General features: G+C 40.0%; 1 protein-coding gene across 7 annotated transcripts in view; it reads left to right on the top strand.

The window, feature by feature from the left end:
* Nucleotides 1–19,605, top strand: part of cerkl (ceramide kinase-like) — a 134,289-nt gene that overhangs the window by 82,924 nt on the left and 31,760 nt on the right. For 4 of the 7 annotated variants that reach the window (XM_052022202.1, XM_052022165.1, XM_052022173.1 and 1 more), the window contains 2 exons: nt 3,208–3,288; nt 5,490–5,632. In XM_052022202.1, the coding sequence (XP_051878162.1) occupies nt 3,208–3,288; nt 5,490–5,632 (224 nt within the window). The remainder of the gene's footprint in view (nt 1–3,207; nt 3,289–5,489; nt 5,633–19,605) is intronic. The other 3 variants (XM_052022182.1, XM_052022209.1, XM_052022193.1) reach the window with 1 other exon arrangement.

Here is a 19,605-nt window from a genome sequence, read left to right as displayed (position 1 = left end):
TTCAGAAGTTATTTTCTTTTTCTATAATTTAAGTACAGAAATCCCTGTATCATGCATTGGAATGAAGCAGATTCTCCAACACACCTGGAGAATAAAAGAAATTGGCAGATATTTGGGAATGCTCTAGCTATTATACTGTTGATGCACAGCTATATATATGGTTGAGGATACCAAGGATTTTATATCAATGGGCTTCATAGGTATGCATCATGATATGCCAGCAAGGACTGAAAAATTACATGTTTGTTCACTTTTGATTTCATATATTGTATTATAAACAAAGCTCTGTTTATTTAATACTAAGCCAGGATTTATTCAACAATAACGTAACAGCACTATGAGCACCCGTTTCTAAATTTCTAAGTCTGCAAAACTCATAAGACTTGTCAATGAAACCTAGATGCATCGGCTTTGAGGGTAAATTAAAAGGATTCACAGTTTGTATGAGGCTGTAAGGTTCTTTGATAGTCATTCATGGAATGAAAATCAGCAAACTACAAATGACATATTGAATTTAACCTATCTCGGACTGCTGCAGATTGATTCATGTTGAACCGTGATATGACATTTCATTTAAATTTTTTTTTAATCTGGAGATTGGGGTTTGAACAACAGATGTTCTAGTTTAACTGTAATTTTTTCATTTTGAAGATCAACTTTATCTCTTTTTAGACAATTGTTTAGACCCTGATGTGGCAGCACATGGTTCGTTTCCCAAGTTGGTGCTTTACCTTGGTGCATAGGCATCTGATAGAGGACCTGTTGTAGAGCAAGCAATCCCTTATGCCATCCATTCTTGGGTCAAACAAAAGCATGTTTATTTTGTTCAATCTTATACCTAGAGGAGGGAGAGGGCCCATTCACCTCACAAGGTGCAGACCGGATGCTCCGGTTTCCTCCCACATTCCTAAGATATATGGGTAGGTTAACATTGGTTTAAATGGGCGGCACAGACTCATTGGGCCGGAAGGGCCTGTTACTGTACTGTATAAATAAAGTTTCTTGAAGTTTCTTATACAAACACCACATTCTTGAGCATATTTTATGATAAGCTACAGCATCTTCATCTTGTGCGTGGACATTTACTTTTCAGCCAATCAGGTGCAGTTGAGTTCATGATTAGCTGCTTCATGAGGCGGTCCTGTGTAATCAGTGCATCTGAGGACCACGTACACTGTGGTGGTCTCATGATCAGGTTTCATCTCTCAAGTATGTGGCTGCTCTAACTATGCCCTGGATGACTCTGGCATCATTCTTGAGGGGGTGGAAGGTGGTGGGGGAATGTACTATTATCATTCAGTGTTGTATTGTGGAATCTGTGTACCTCTTTCTCTGTCCTGTACCAGCAAGTCTGTTACCTAGCTTCAAAGAATCGTTACTGCAAAAAGGTTAAACTACTAAATACAAAATTGACTGTCCCCTATTGACTAAATAGAGACAGCAGATGTACATTGCTTCTGTCTTATAGTGTGCACAGGTTAATGCGTTGTGCTAATTCTTCTGTTGTTTACTCCCTCTATGGTCTAAATTTACACTCCTGAATCATGTGGAGTGTGTTTTTCAGTACAGTGGTGTAGAGGTGGTCCCGAATGTTTGTCAACTTTTATCACAGTTGATATTGTTTGTACATGATAGCCAAAAGTTATTTAATTTTAACCAAAGGGAATCAGATGGAAAGAATGCTGAAAGATTGCTCAACTACCAGTGTAGAAATATCCAGAGCGAAAGGGTTTCACTGACCTTCAACACATTGAGCATCCTTGCTGATGTAATATTATGACAGGCCAGCAACTGTGTACAGCTTATCATGATCCTAATCTTTCCAATCACTTTGAGTTAGTCTTGGGGTCAGATGATATCAGAATTAATGCATTTTCACTTCTATTTTAAAAAATATTAGACTTGCTCAAGTGATCTTGTTTTTGTTGTCTTGATAGTTCTGAAAGGACACTTCAGTAGCCTGTCAAGCAGCTGTGTACATTGTGGTTTCAGGCAGTATCTTTCATTAAATCATGCAGTCATACAGCATGGAAACAGGCCAACTGGTCCATGCTGACCAAGGTTTCTATCTAAGCTAGTCCCATTTGCCCGCATTTGACCCATATCCCTCTAAACCTTTCCTATCCATGTACAAGTACCTTTTTGAATGCTGTTAATGTATCTGCCTCAACCACTTCTGGCAGCTTCTTCTAAATACTGACCACCCACTGGGTGAAAAAGTTGCCCCTCAGGTTCCTACTAAATCTCTCCCCTCTCACTTTAAACCTATGCTCTCTAGTTCTTGATTTCCCCAACCCTGGGGGGGAAAAAAGACTGTATGCATTGACCCTATCTATGCCTCTCATGATTTTATACACCTCTATCGTTCTCTTACGCTCCAATGAAAACAGTCCTAACCTGCTAAACCTCTCTCCATAATGCAGTCCCTCAGGTCCCAGCAACATTCTCATCAATCTCCTCTGTACTCTTTCCAGTTTAATGACATCTTTCCTACAGCAGGATGACCAAAACTGAACACAATTTTCCAAATGCAGCCTCACCAACATCTTATGCAGCTGCAACATAACATCCAAACTTGTAGACTCAGTGCCATGACTCATGAAGGCCAGCATGCCAAAAGCCTTCTTCACCACCCTGTCCACCTGCGATGCCACTTTCAGGGAACCATGTACTTGTACTCCTAGATACCTTTGTTCTACAATGCTCCCCAGTGCCCTCCCCAATGACTGTGAATGCCCTACCCTGATTTGTCTTCCCAAAATGCAACACCTCGCACTTATCCAAATTAAATTCCTTTTGCTGTTCCTTGGCCCACTTACCCAGCTGATCAAAGTCCCTTTGTAAATCCTGATAACCATCTTCACTGTCAACGGCACCTATTTTAGTGTCATCTGCGCTAAGTCACTATTCCAAGTGTTAATTGAAACCGAGCTTTACATTATAGACCGCGCTAGCTACCTGACTACATGGCCAAGCGCATGGGGCGCGGGGGCAAGGTTCTTTCGAACTTTATTTCAATTTCAATTGGGATACAAACACATATATACAAATAGATACATATATACAGAGTATACATCAATAATCCATAAACACCTGCAATAGATCAATTGTTAATCGTATCGCAAGGCTACAAGTGTCTTCCGCAAATGTCTTATACTTCTGGATACCCAGAAAACTGAACAAGGTGTTGTTATCTTTCTCCCACAGACCTCGAGCACCGATAACAAAACCGAAATACTCGACGATCTTGGTCTTCGTCAATTCCTTTACTTGTGCGGTCAAATGCCGGTATTTGTTCCTCTTTTCGGCCCAGGCTTTTGAGGTAGATTGGTTGTTATCTTCATATCGAGCGGTAACATCAACCACAGCTGCTCGATCACCTTTAACCAGAATAACATCTGGCTTCCACAACATACCGTCTTCACTCCTCAAATGCGGTTCCATATAAGGAACCCATTGATATTGTTCCGCCTTGGACCTTAGTCTTTCGAGAATTTTGTTATGCCTTTTTATACGAATGTTCTTGACCGCCAAACATCGCCCGGAGATGTGAGCCAAGGTCTCATTGGCTATGTGTTTGTATCCCAATTGAAATTGAAATAAAGTTCGAAAGAACCTTGCCCCCGCGCCCCATGCGCTTGGCCATGTAGTCAGGTAGCTAGCGCGGTCTATAATGTAAAACTCGGTTTCAATTAATGGGTGAACAATCCTTAATTCGGCATTTAAATTCTTGCCGCTGACCATTAAAACTGCCTTCCATCTTGGTGGTTTAGTTCCCTTGAGGCAGGCCACCAATTACCAGTGCAGTAGATTCAAAAACTTCTATCATTTATGCTGTGTCCTGAATGTGTAGCCCTGTTTTAAGCTTTGCTTTTTTCAACATTTTTGCATGTGGTGCTAATTGGTTGGGCAAAAAAAAAAGAAAATCCTAAAACTACATCTTAGTTTAAAACTAAAGATCATTTTGTATATAATGGAAAACCATTCTTCATGAAGCTTTGTATTATTCATGTGTAGTGATAAATGTTTGCCAGGAAGTTAATATTACCAAAACTTTAAAGCAAGTATCAGTGAGAGAAGCAAATTGAAATCTCAATAGGGAGCGAATTCAGATATTGGGGGTGCAAAGAGACTTAGGAGTCCTTGTGCAGGACTCCCAAAAGGTTAACTTGAGTCAGTAGTAAGGAAGGCAAATGCAATGTTAGCATTCATTTTCAGAGAACTAGAATCTAAAAGCAAGGATGTAATGCTGAGGCTTTAAAAGGCATTGGTCAGACCACATTTGGAGTATTGTGAGCAGTTTTGGGCCCCATATCTAAGGAAGAATGTGCTGGCATTGTAGAGGGTCTAGAGGAGGTTTACAGGAATTATGCCGGGATTGAAATGGTTAACATATGAGAAGCATTTGATGGTTCTGGGCCTGTACTTGCTGGAGTTTAGAAAGATGAGGGGGGATCTCATTGAAACTACCAAATATTGAAAGGTCTGGATAGAGTGGACGTGGAGAGGATGTTTCCATTAGTGGGAAGGTCTAGGACCAGAGGGCACAGGCCTGGAATAGAAGGACATCCTTTTAGAACAGAGATGAGGAGGAATTTCTTTAGCCAGGGGGTGGTGAATCTATGGAATTCATTGCCACAGACGGCTGTGGAAGCCAAGTCATTGGGTACATATAAAGCGGAGGTTGATACGTTCTTGATTAGTAAGGGCATCAAAGGTTACGGGGAGAAGGCAGGAGAATGGGGTTGAGAGGGAAAAAGAAATTGGCCATGATTGAATAGCGGAGCAGACTCAAACCGAATGGACTAATTCTGCTCCTATGTCTTATGGTCTTATGGATTTAACTGCAAATACTGCAGATGTTAGAAATCTGAAATTAAATAGAAAATGCTAGATATTTGCTGCAAATCAGACAGTATCTATAGAGGGAAAGATGATCTTTCATCAATACTGAGAAATTAGCTTAAAATGCAGAAAAGAGGGGGAAAGGATGCAGAGATCACAAAGCAACGTTGGGGTGCTAGTAGGGGAAATTAAATAATGAAAGGTTGTAAAGATTTTAATGAATAGCAAAAGGTAGTTCTGGAGAATGCGTAAAAAGGAGAATATGAATAATATGGAATTATCAGGAAAAAAACTGAATGCTGGCTATGAGATACAATAACTAGGAATGCTAATTATCTGAAACTGTTGAATTCAGAAAGTCTGGAAGGATGAGATATGTGCACCTAATCAAGAATATGATGTGTTGTTCCTTGAGTTTGCATTAGAGTTTAGTGGAACAGTGTGAGAGGTCAGAGTTGGAGTGAGATGGAGAATTACGGTGATGTACAACTGAAAGCTTGGGCAAAATTTCATGCAATTTTAAATGAAATCATCATATTTCTTTTTGCATCCCCTATAAAGGTACAAGTGTAATCTTTCTTATTCAAATAAAATATAATAATTCCTCCACTACAATTTCTTGTGTTTTGTTTATTGCTCTTTAGAGTGGTGTGCGTGGGTGGTGATGGGACTGCCAGTGAGGTTGCTCGTGCCTTACTGCTTCGAGCACAGATTGATGCTGGGAAGGACGTAGATTCCAACTTCACGCCTGTCAGAGCACCACTTCCTCTCGGCATAATACCAGCAGGTGGGCTTGCAAAATGCTGACTCATCTGGAAATGCATCTGTTCATATTCTGTTTATCATCCTTTCATAATTTAAGTTAAATGACTAGCATTTATTATATTGAGGTGTGTGTGCTTCATGCATGTATGTTTGCACATACTTGTGCAACTGCATATACAAACATACATGTTCACACAAGTTATTAAGCACGCTTTGGGAGATGATTGATTGTAAGGATCAAAATTATTGTTGAATGATAAATATAATTATTTTTTAAAATCAGAATATGTCTTTGTTACTTTTTATATCTGGCAATTTTCTAAAAGGACTTCATTATTGTTGTGATCCTCTGTGAAGAATATGATTTTATTTTTCATACTGTATTAAAGGAACTGTCTTATTAGATTGTTGAACCACATAGTGTATAAGAAAAGGTTCAAGTGATTTGTTTAATTTCAAGCTCCTAAGGATAACACTGAATATCAAGGACCACTTTGTGCTTAGGACATTGAGGTTTAGGGATCGATTGCAGTCAGAGCTCATGGCCACAGTAATTACTCTAAAAACAAAACATTTGAGGTTCCAAAATAATTTCACTGGTTATGTATTTTTGCCAAGATTACCTTGGAACTGTTTAATTTTGCATGACAAAATACTGCAATGGCATGGTATGTATTCTTTAAAAAAAATCTTGCTATCATTGATTATTTTGAAAGTAATGTTATTTCCATAGGTGGTTTTGTTATAGAAAGGAGAGGTAGGAGTTTGGCTGAACTGAAAGGGTGGAATGATACCTTACTGAAATTCCAGTTTCTTCAGCAACTTGTATATTTAATTCTGATCACAATATTTTTTCACTGTTAAAATGAACTAAGACTCCTGCCTAATCACTTTTATAAAAGGAGTTTATTCTTGGAAAAACAATACATGCTATAAAACTAGCCTCATTATAATGATTGACAGAATCATGGTCTGTATTTTGCTCAGTCTGACTCACCACCTGTACCTGCTGCTGAGGCATGCATAGGTTGCAGTCTGACTTAAATCATATCAAGAAGACTGAAAAGAAAGTACAAATTCTAAATAGCAAGGCCTGTATATCTAACTGCAGGTATGTGGATGAGTCAGAACAAGCCCAACCCATGTAACTGAAGGAGCCTTAGACAAATGGCATAGCCACTCCTCTAGCTTTGTCATCTGTCAAAACTGTCCAGTTTGTTCAAAGCTTCTGAAAATGAAGAGATGTTAGGAAGCATTTGAAAACAGTTAAAGTTCAAATTAAACCAATCAAAATGAAAAAAGTCAAATCCTCTAGAAACACTTAATGGATTCATTTAAATATTTTAAAACTTTACAGTCAACACCAATAATTAAAAAAATATTCTTACCTTTCTTCCATGCAGCCATAAAATCTCCATTTAAATGAATAGGCTTGCAGATTCTATGATAGATCTGACCTGGTGCAGAATCTATGAGCAGTTCACCAGCAAATTGTTGGGCAACTTCAGTAAGTTTGTGCTCCTAAACTGGAAAGGCACCAATATCCTTGCAGGAAGGTTTGCTAGTGCGACTCAGGAGGGTTTAAACTAGTGTGGCAAGGGGGTGGGAACCAGAGTAGTAGGTCAGCAGGTGGAGAAGTTGAGGAGTAGGTAGAGGTTGGCTCAAGTAAGTCTGATAGAAAGAACAGGCAGGGGCAGGTTAATGAGCACGATGGGACTGACAGTCTGAAGTGTATTTACTTTAATTCAAGGAGTATAACAGGTAAAGCAAATGAGCCTAGAGGCTGGATTAGTATAAGGAACTGAGATGTTGTAGCCATTGCAGAAACTTGGTTGAGAGAGGGTTAGGTCTGGCAGCTTGACATTCCAGGGTTTAGATGTTTCAGATGTGATAAGGAGGGATCTAAAAGAGTTACTGCATTAGTGATCAGTGTGAATGTCACAGCTGCACATTGAAAGGATATCATGGAGGGCTCAATAAACTGAGGCTATATGGGTGGAACTTGGGAATAAGAAAGATGCAATCATTATGATGGGGCTAAAGTAGAGGTCTCCTAATAGGTAGCGGGATCTAGAGGAACAAATAATGCAGACAGGTAATGGAAAGATGTAAAAGCAACAGAGTAGTTGTAGTGGGTGATATTTAACTTCCCAAATTATTTATTGGAGCTCCCTTAGTGCTAGAGGCTTAGATGGTGCAGGATTTGTTACGTGCATTCAGGAGGGTTTCTTGAAACAGCATTTAGATAGCTCATTGAGCAAAAGGGCCATATATTGGAAAATGAATGTGGCCAAGTGATCAACGTTTCAGTGGGGGACATTTTGGGACCAGTGATCATAACTCCATCAGTTTTAAGATGGTTATGGATAAGGATGTCTGGTCTTTGGGTGAAAGTGCTAAATTGGGGAAAGGCAATGTACAATATATTTACAGCAGGAACTGGGAAGAGTAAATTGAGAGTGATTGCTTGAGGGTAAATGCACATATGACGTGTGGGAGTTCTTTTAAAGGTCATCTGGTTAGAGTTCAGGACCAGCATTTTCCTTTAAGGATGAAAGATAAGATTGGCAAGTTTTGGGAACCTTGAACGACAAGAGATAATGCAAGTTTAGCAAAAAAAAAGGAAACATATGGAAGATTTAAGATGCTGAAATGTTTCGAGGCCCTTGAGGAATATGAAGGAATCAGGAAAGCTCTTAAACAAGGATTTAGGAGAGTTAAAAAGGGCCATTAAGTGCTCTTGACAAGTAGGATTAAGGAGAATCCCAAAGCATTTGATATGTATATTAAAAGTAAGAGGGTAGTTAGGGAAATAAAGGGTAGGTCCATTCAAGGACAAAGAAAAGAATCTGTACCTGAAGCTAGGGGAAGTGGGCAAGGTTCTAAATGAGTACTTCGCATCAATTTTCACCAACGAGGAGGACATGGATGATGGTGAGATGAGGGAAGAGTATGTTGATATTGGAGGGCATATTGATATTAAGGAGGATGTAGTTTTAGGTCTCTTGAAAAACATTAAGGTGGCTAAGTCGTTAGGTCAGATGGGATCTGTCGCAGGATACCGAGGGAGGCAAGGGAGGAGATTTCTGGGACTTTGACAGAGATCTTTGTATCTTCTTTAGCCACAGGTGAGGTCCCAGAAGACTGGAGAGTAGCCAATTTTGTTCCTTTGTTTAAGATGGGAAGAAGGGCAACTGGGACAAACTGGGAAATTATAGGCCAATGAGTCTTATGCCAGTGGTCGGGAAAGTACAGGAGAAGATTCTTAGGGATGGGATTTATTGTGTTTGGAAAAACTTAGACTTATTAGGAAAAGTCGGCATGGATTTGTGTGGAGGTCCTGAATCTAAAATTTGATTTGAATTTTTTTTGAGGAAGTGACTAAGATGATTAACCCGGGTAGGGCAGTGGATGTTGCTTATGTGGACTTTTGTAAAGTATTTGACAAAGTCACCCATGGTAAACTGGTCCAGATGATTAAGTCACATGGGATCCACGATGAGAGGGTAAATTGGATACAAAATTGGCTTGGTCATAGAAGACAGGATAGTGGTGTACGGGTGTTTCTCTGGAGGTCTGTGACTGATGGTGTTCCACAAGCGTCAGTGCCTGGATCTCTGTTATTTAAAATGTATATATATAACCTGAATGAAAATGTAGGTGATCTGATTAGTAAGTTTGCAGACAAGACAAAGATTGGTGGAGTTGTGGACAGTGAGGAAGGTTATCAAAGAATACAACAGGCTGTAGATTGGTTGGTAATTTGGGTGGAGAAATGGCAGAAAGAGTTTAATCTGGACAAATGTGAGGGGTTCCATTTTGGGAGGTCAAATGCAAGAGGAAAATATATGGAAAATAAATGGCAGAAACCTTAAGAGCACACAGGAACAAAGATGCAAGTCCATAGCTCTGTGAAAGTGGCAACACAAATGGATAGAGTGGTAAAGGAGGCACATGGCTTGCTTGCCTTCATCAGTAGGGACACTTGAGTATAAAAGTTGGGAAGTTGTGTTGCAGCTGTATAAAACCTTCCTTGGGCCATATTTGGAGTATTGTGTGCAGTTATGCTTGCCACATTACCAGAAGGATGCGGAGGCTTTGGAGTGGGTGCAAAAGAAGTATACCAAGATGTTACATGCATTGGAGAGTATCAGCTATAAGAAATTGGACAAACTTAGATTGTTTTAACTCTAGCATCAGAGACTGAGGGGCAACCTGATGGAAGTATATAAAATTATGAGAAGCACAGATATGGTAGAAAGTCAGAGTGTTTTTCCTAGGACAAATACTGTATTTGGGAATACATTCCCAAATGTCAAATACTGGAGCACACAGTTTAAAGTGAGAGGGAGAAAGTTTATAGGAGATGTGCGAGGCAAGTTTTTTTTTGTACACAGAGTGCTAGGTGCCTGGAATGCACTGCCAGAGGAGGTGGTGGAAGCAGATGCGATAGCATTGTTTAAGAGGCGTTTAGACAGATGCATGAACAGGCAGGGAATAGAGGGATACAAACAATATGCAGGCAGATGGGATTAGTTAGATTGGCATCATGGTCAGTGTGGACATGGTGGGCCAAAGGGCCTGCTCCTGTACTGTACTGTTCTACATTCTGTATTCCATGTTCAGTGTTGAACTCCATGTCCAATGATGGACCATTGTGATAGATGTGCTGGGAATCATTTCAGCAAGTTTTGGACCTGCATGTGAGTCCAAGTCCCAAACGTACTGGCATTTACCATCAAGTTTCAGGCCTATGTTTACAGCTCAGATCCATGCTTCAAGATTTAATGCTGATTTCTTCTTTATTGTGTGTTAGATAATTATCATGAATTGGAAATTTTATTATCAACTATGCACAAGTACAATTGGCTGAGTGTTTGAACATTTGATGCATATCTAAGTCAAAATTTTGCTATTTATAATAGTCATTAGGCAAAAATTCAAAGATTAGGTTAAAATCAATATCATTCCTGGTAATAAGTTTTATGAAGTTAGTTTAATGAAATTATAAATTTGATGGTAGCAATGACAGGAAAAACAAGCCATGTGAAATGCTTGTTAAGTCATGTAAAATGATTGTATATCACACTCCCTAAGCTTTTAATTGGACATTAACCAGAAAAACTGATGGATGTATATTTAATGTGACCGTTTTCAGGGCAAAGGTACGAGCATTTTGAAAACTTCACCCCTAGATTTTTGCTGCAGGAGTTTGTCATGGCCATGACCTAGGCCCTACCATTTTTAACTCCAACATGCATACTTCCTCTTGCTAGGATTGACTCAAGCCAGAAGAAAGTTGTCAAACTGCCTCACTGCTTCACTTTTAGAAGAGATCCTTGTTATTACGCAAAATCATATACTGTTTTTACGCTTTCAACTGATTTCTGGAATTCAGAACCCTTTTATTTGGATAAGACTAATGATGTCAGGGGCTGAGTGGTATTAAATAAACCTAAACTGAACATTAATGAGCAGTTATTTGATGAGTGAGTACCTCTTGATGACAACAATACTTTCACTTTTCAACTGATTTGGAAAAGATTGATGGGAGAGTGATAAGTTGGATTGGATTTTCTTCTTTGAAATCAGGACATAACTGGGCAATTTTCCACATTGTTTTGTGGATGCCAATGTTGCAGCAAATTAGAATGTTGGAATAAATTAGTTGGAGGTGCAGCTGGTTCAGGAACACAGTCTTTAACACTGCAGAGGGTATTTTTTTTTCAAACTCTAAAGCCTTGCTGTATCCAGAGCACTCAGCTGTTTATTGATACCACATAGAGGGAACAGAATTGGATGAAGACGGTTTCTATGCTGGTGGAGTCCTCAGGAGGAGGCCAAAATTGATTATCCACTTGACAGTACTGACAGAAGAAAGCTGCAAATGCTTCGCAGTGAATTTAATCTTATATTTCAGCTTTCCTTTTGTAGTCATAGGCTGGGTTCTGCAATCATTGAGGATGAGGGTGATTAGTAAGCTGCCTCTTCTTATTAGTTGCTACAAGTCCATTACCATTTGTGAATGATTGGGGCAGGGCAGGGCAGGACTACAGAGCATCGATCTGAGCTGTTGGCCTTGGGATTACTTGGCCCTGTCTATAGTTTGCTGTTTTCACTTTTTCGTATGTATGTAGTCCAGAGTTATAGGTTCACATGGCTGGTCTCTCATTTGTAGGTAGGCCTGATACTTCTCCTGGCAGGAGATTTTAAATATCATTCTGCTGTTGCTCATGATGCACACAAGCTTATAAAAACCCAGTGTTGAATCGCAAAATTTGTTAAAAATCTATCCTGTTCAGCATGATGCACTGTGTCCTCAGTGTGAAGGTAAGACTTTGTCTCCACATCACTTTGGTCTTTTTTACCAATATTATCATGAACAGATGCACCTACCGCAGATTGGTGGGGATAAGCTTAAATAAATTTTTTTGTACACTTTGATCTGAGCACCTGCTGCCAGATTTTGTCCAGGAGGTTTCCTGCAGATTTGGTCACTGTTCATGATGGACATTGAAGTTGATCACTCAGTGAACATTGTGTGCCCTTGCTGATCTCACTTTATTTTTTCTGTTGTCTTCATTCTGGAGTGCTAAATCGTCTTGGGAGGGAGAGAGGGTGATGGGTGGCAATTGGCCACTTCCTTTTGGTTGCACACCATTGTGCTGTCACTCTTGGTGGATCTGTTCTGCCTGTGGAGCAGGCAGTACTTAATGACAGTGATAGGTAAGAGTGGATGAGCATTGCCTGATAGAAATTATTTAATGAGCATCACTGTTGCTTAACTAGTCTGAGGGACAGTCTTGCAATTTCTCTCCATTTTGCAATATTGGCATAAGTTCCCAGATGATTGTGCAGTAGCCTTACATTGTCAGCTGGACTGTTTGCGGTTTGTCATTGTCAAAGCCAGTACTTAGAGTGATGCGAGATTGGCTTTCCAGATGTAGTATTATTGTATTTCTGCAGTAGTTGCATACAGATGAGTGGCCTGCTGATTTGTGTCTGGGGGCAGATAAAAGCTCAGTGCTGTGGCTGGGTAAGAATGGCAGTTTTCCTTCTGTAAAAAGCATCAGTAAACCAGATGGTTTTTTTTTATATGACAATCCACTAATTTCATCATTGATATTACCAATACTAGGTTCTTATTCTAGTTTTATTTAATTGGCATCTATGGGGAAACTTGGAGTTCTGTCTCTAAGTCATCAGTACAGGTCTTCTGATTACTAGTGCAGTAATATAACTGCAAGCATAACAAGCATATCACCAATGTGGCTGGTCTTTAAAGAGCAGAGAACAGCTGATTAAAGCTGCTGGAACCAACCAATATTCCTAATGCACTAATTACATTTTAAGAAGTAGCATTGTAATTTGATGCCTGTGGTGATGACAGAGTTACTTGTCAACTGCTAGTTAATTTTCTTCACAGTATAAAATTGGATTGTGGAGTCAACAGGAAATTAGTTGGAGAAAGTGAGTTATTATTTTGGTTCAGCTGAACTGATATTTTTAGTTGCATTATTAAGGCAAAATACCTTGCAAGGGAATTCTTTTTTTTAAAGCACAAGTTACTGCCTGGCCTTTTGGAATACTTGACTTCTATCCTTAATAGAGGTGAATATGTATTTTCTCCTAACCTCAGCTATGAGATCTTTTAAAGAACAGACCTTTAAAAAGTTCTTAATTTACATTTATAAATAGATGCTATACACAGATTTCTAGTTGTGAGCTAAACTGTGATGAATAAGTGATCAAAGAAAGGTAGATTACCACTTTTAGTTTATTTGCTTTGTTCTGTCTAATGTTTTGTTAAAGTTAACATGAGAGGCACTTGGGTGCATAAGGATGGTACTTTGACAGTGATAGATGATTGAACTAAATAGCTTAATGTTTGGAACATTGTGGTTTAGCTATTTTGAGAGCATTATATTAAAATATTTTTCATAAATGTTGTGAAAAATTCACTAAATCAAGCTGAATTTATAGATTTACAAATGATCATAACCCAAAGATAATATTGGAAAACTGGAAGAAGTTGGCAATATAGCATGCTTTAAGTGCAGAGAGTGTTCAGGTAGGAAGTGGAAGAGATAAGCAATAGGAGTACAATTGGTCCAAAGCAAAAGAAAATAGTAATGAGTCTTGAAGAGAATAAGTAAATAGACATAACAAAATCACACACAGGTGGCTTCAGGCACAGATTCCTGCAATGCTATAACCCCATTTGCTCTCCATTCACCCTACTTATTCCTGATCTACCTAGTCCTTATCTGCCAGTGTCTCTCGCACTCCCTGAACACCTACGCTCCATCAATCCATTTCCTGCCAATTCTTGCAGTCTCCTTCCTCTCAGTTGCACCTGCTGGTTAGTTCCTTCTTTTGTTTATCTCCTGTGCACCTCTACCCCTCTTTTTCCTCTGGCCCTCTTCTCATCACCTTCTGCACCTCTATCCTGCTGCCATATCTCACACACTTTCCCATCAGAGTCCTTCCTATGCTCTCACTCACTCTCCAACCCTTACTAAAATCTCTATATATTGCCACTGAGTGGTGTTACTTAATGGTCAAGGCTTAGCTATGTGTGGCAGCTGTGGCGAGTGCTGGAGATGCTGCTGTGGTCAAGAGACTAGGGAAGAACCTATAGAGGGATGTGATCCCTGCTTCCCCATCATCTCTCTTTCCCTACACTCCCTCCAAGACACTTTCCTCTTCCTTTCACATTTGGTTCCCCAGGCCTCTTTCCCCAACCCAGAATCATGCCACGTTCCAGCTGCCGGAACTCGGTCTTAACCAGATTCCTTACATCGGTGTATCTTCAAGGGCTGGGCTGGTGTTTTGGGTGACTGTTGGCAACAGTCACATGTTGCTGGGCTTACATTGGTCCCCAGGGCCACCATGTATGTGTTTGTGTGTGTCTGTGTGCATTGTCAGGTGTCTTTGTTTTGTGGCCACCTATTTGTGCATTAATATCCACGTGGTAGCTGGTTTGCAACAGCCACCCATGTTAAAAGAAGTTACACATAGTCAACTTCTACTTTTCAATCTGAAAACTCTACCCCATTTACCATGATGCACTGTGTCCTCAGTTTGAACATAAGACTCCCTTCACAATTACTTTGGTCATTCTTACCAACATTGTCATGAACAGATGCACCTGCAACAGGTATGTGAGAATTATCTTAATAAATCTTTTATACTCTTTGACCTGAGCACCTGCTGCAGATTTGGTCTAGGTGGTGTCCTTCAAACTTGGCCACTGTTCATGATGGACATCGAAGTCAATCACTCAGTGAACATTGTGTCTCCTTGCTGCCTTCAGTTTTTTTTTCCTGTTGTAGTCCTAACTCCTCTTAGGAGGGAGGGTGATGGGTGGTCATCACCCACTTCCTCTTGATTGCAGGCCATTGTGCTGTCACTCTTGGTGGATCTGTTCCACCTGTGGAGCGGGTAGTAACTAATGACAAAAAGACAGGAGGAACATTGTCTGATGGGCATGGTTTAATGAGCATCACTGTTGCTTGGCTTATCTGTGGGACAGTCAAACAACAGTTTAGGACTTGTAATGTCAGGACCCTCATGGACAGTGACAACAGCAACAAATCTGAATGTTGCTCTGCCGTCACAGATCAGAAACTCAGATGCTTTGATGTTACTATGCTGAATATGGCATGATGGATAGCAGAAGACCAGCTCAAAGAACGAGGTAGATGGGGACAACTATGTCTGGAAGGGAAAACTGGAATAGGAATGCCGGCTTCATGGGATTGCCATCAACAATAAGTCGTCTGGAATCTCAACAAGTACCCCCGTGGAATTTGAACATCTTGTGACTCTCCAGCTCACTCCAATGCGGAACTGACATGCTTCGGTCATATGCCACAAACCTGAAAGCTATGCAAATGACTAAGGAAGATTTCTACTTCAGCCTCTAGTTAAAAGAAGTGTGGGGATCCTTGTGCATGAAGCACCAACTTAGCATTCAAGTATAGCAAGTAATTAGGAAGTTGATGGAATGTTGGCCTTTATGGCTTGAGGCATGGAGTATAAAGGTGGGGATGTTTTGATGCAGTTTTACCTACCACTGAGGAGACTGTACCTGGAGAACTGCATTTAGTTTTTTGACTCCATGTTCAAGGAATAATATACTTCAGTTGGAGGCAGTACAGAGAAGGTTCACTTTGTTGATTCTTTCATAAGGGTCTCTAATCATTGGAGTTTAGAAGGTCATGTTGAAAATTGAAAGCTTTTGAGCAATTTGAGGGGGTGGATAATACCAATGGCCCAATCTGGGTAACCCATTAGTTATAGCCTGCCAAGCTGAATAGGATCCATTTATATTGCATTCCATTGCCAAATAGCCAATTCTCAGTCTATTTCAGTATGTTACCTCCAATTCCATGTGCTCTAACCCTATTAACCGACCTCCTTTGCTTGAAAGATGATAAACAGAGTATCAAAGCCACCCTTTCAAAACTGTGATGGATATCATCAAGTCCTTGGACTCATAAGCCTCACTAGCCACCTCAGAACTCGCAAAATTGGAATGGAAACAAGTCATACTTGATCCTAAGGAACTGCCTAAGAAGCAGATTCAGAATACAACAAGCAGATCAAAATTGAGCATTGCTAAGGTGCTGTGAAGTCTTAGCAGCAGCAAAGTTATGTTACATGACAATATGTAACTTAAAGACCAGGCATATTCCTCGTGTCAAGCCAGGAAACCAACCCTGGTTCACTGAGGAGTGTAGAAGAGCACACCCTGAGCAGTAAAAGGCATTTCTCTCGCATGCTCGCTCGCAGTCCCACTTGCGCTCTCTCACACACTGGGTTCTCAAAGAATCCTGGGTTCTCTGCCCTTCACAAAGGTTGGTCTCCTGCCTCAGGTGGTACTGGTGCTGTCTTCCCTCCCTTGGTTGGACCCCTCAAAATAGGCCTTTGCTGGCCATGGTCTTTACTGGCTGTTGCCAAACTTCTTCCCTGCTGACCATCAGGGCAGAGTTATTGCTGCTCTGGCTTGCAGATTGGGCAGGGGGGTTAGGGGGAGGGGGTGTAATTATACCCCTGCTGTGGCCTTCTAGAAACTTCTCTTGGCTTGACCACTTGGATGGCAAGTTGGGAGGGCCACTCTTAGTCACTTCAAAGCTTTAAATGCAACCATCCAAATGAGGTAAGGTCAGGAAACCTAGTCTCCGTTCGGTGTGCCTCTATTATTTCTCTTTATCTGGACCGACACTTCTGTTAAATATTCAGTCACTGATCAATGGACTTGCATGTGGTCAGTAACACCTAGTCTTGCCATAGCATCACTAACCTGTGAATATCTGGCCCAGCTAGTTTTATGGATTTGTATCTTCCATTCGTCTAAGGACAGCTTGGCCAACCTTCCCATGATTCCCAGCTCTCTGTTCTTTTGAACTGCTTGGCCACATCTGCAAAAGACAAGTCCAAAGAACTTGCAACCATCCTCACCTATAAGTACTGAATCCATCTTGGTCACCTCATATCTCCAGAAAAGTTTCGGTTGAATTGATTTACTGCACATAATTTGAAGAAATGGCTCAGTGTACTGATATGGTTGTGAACCCCATCAAAATTCTGCTGTGGTGCTGATGTCATATGATCCAGTAGTATCTGTTCTGTTGCCAAGCTGTTATAGTGCAGCTATTAATATTAGCATTTACTTGAAGAAATCTTTTGTACATCTAAACAAAAATTAATTGAATATTATTTTGTACATTTTTTATTTAAACTGGGTTAGTTAATTCTAAAGTTTGGACAAGATTACCACAATTAATAACTCTCAGCTATTGATGGTCTTATATTCAGGGTACATGGAAGTTCTCCAATCCAGCACTCAAAGCCAGTTGGAAATGCTTCCAGTCTTTGTTCCCTTCATTAGTGGATAGCCTCATGAGATTATTTATAAAGAATTGTTCATCACACCAACAAGACAAGCATACCCAAAGGAATACCTTTGTAGTTGTGCTAATAGATCAAATGCTTTGGAAATATTTTGATACATAATAAACAATAAATCCTGATAATACTTTATGAATGTTCCAAAGAATTTTATTTGTAATATCAGCACACTTGTATTTCTTTCTGCTATTCTGTATTCTGGTTCTGCTCCAGTAATTAGTAAATAGTATTAATCATGTTTTCTTTGAGGAATTGACATTGCATGTGTAGACCATCTTTTTATTTTGGGTTCCTATTTTGAAATGTATTATCATTTCAAACTTATTATTCTAGCTTCATTTTAGAGAGACATTTTGCACTGAAAAATAATAATTTATTAAATCCAAATCATTTGTATGGATTAGGAATTTAGTTTTAGTTCAATTACCTAATAGCTGGTAGGAAAATAAAAAGATAAGTTCATACCAAAGTTCCAAAAGCAATTTGCAATTCACTAAAAGCCTTGTAGTTTTTTAATTCTCAGATTAAGTGTTTGTTAAAAAAGCTGAAATTTATTCCTCCTGTTGTCATTTAAAGGTCGTGGTGGGCCTTCAACTCAAACCTAAATGAAAGAGGAGGCTCTCAAAATGCTTTGCATATGGAATACTAGAATTTAATCAGTGACAATACCCCTACAGACAACACACATCACAACTATGATATAATAGTGTTGGAGGGGTAAGTCAAGTGCACTATGTCCTGAATGGTGTTGGGGCAAATACTCCAATCTCTCCTTATAACTCAAGCCCTCCAGTCCAGGCAACATTCTTGTGAATCTTTTCTGCATTCTCTAGTTTAATCACATCCTTCCTATAGCATGGTGACTAGAACTGCACACAATACTTCAAGTGCAGTCTAACATTTTATGCAACTGTAATGTGATTTCTCAACTCTTGAACTCAATGCTATAGCTGATGAAAGCAAACATGCCATATGTCTTCTTTACCACCCTGTCTCCCCATGTTGCCATTTTTGGGGAACTATGTACTTGAACCTCTAGGTCTCTCTGTTAAACAATACTCCTCAGGGCCCTGATATCTACTGTATGTCCTGGCCTGGTTTAACTTCCCAAATGCATCACATTGCACTTGTCTCAATTAAATTCCATCTGCCATTCCTTTGTCCATTTTTCCCAACTAATCAATATCCTGTTGTAACCTTGGATAACCTTCTTCACTGTCCACCATACTGCCAATTCTGATGTCATCTGTAAACTTGCTAATCATGCCACCTACATTCTCATCCAAATCATTAATCTATATGACAAACAACAGGGGACCCAGCATCGATCCCTGCAGCACACCACTTGTCACAGGCTCCAATCTGACAAGCAATCCTCCACTGCCACCTTCTGCTTCCTATCACCAAGCCAATTTTATATCAAAGTGGCTAACTCGCCCTAGATCCCATGTGTTCTAAACATCTGGACCTGCCTAGCATGGGAACCTTATCAAAGACCTTGCTTATAGTCCATGCTGACATTGTCTATTGCCCTACCCTTGTCAATACCCTTGGCCATCACTTCAAAACAAACTTGATCAAATTCTTGAGACATGATTTCCCATGCACAAAGCCATTGCTGACTATCTCTAATCAGTTCTTGCCTTTTCAAATGCAAATAAACCCAGTCTTGCAGACTGCCTTCCAGTAACTTTCCCACCACTGATGTAAGGCTCATTGGCCTGTAGTTCCTGGCAGCACTTCTTAAATAAAGACACAATGTTAACCATTTTCCAGTGTTCTGGTACCACAGCCATGGGTAATGAAGATACAGAAGCCTCTGCTAGGGCCCCAGTGATTTTTTCCGGATGCACTTGGTCAGGTCCAGAATTTATCCACCTTTTATGTGCTTCAAAGCCACCGACACCTCTTTTGTAATGTCAATATGTTTCAGGATATCTCTTCCATGTCCTCCTCCACAGTAAATACAGATGCAAAGTATTCATTTAAGACTTCGCCCATCTTCCATGGCTCCACACATAAATTACAACGCTGATCCTTAAAGGGACCTATTCTCCCTAGTTACCCTTTTGCTCTTAA

Source organism: Pristis pectinata, chromosome 1 (genome assembly GCF_009764475.1).
Source record: "Pristis pectinata isolate sPriPec2 chromosome 1, sPriPec2.1.pri, whole genome shotgun sequence".
Lineage (NCBI taxonomy): Eukaryota > Metazoa > Chordata > Chondrichthyes > Rhinopristiformes > Pristidae > Pristis > Pristis pectinata.
Note: the sequence above shows the minus strand (reverse complement) of the source record. Positions and strands in the feature narration are given on the sequence as shown.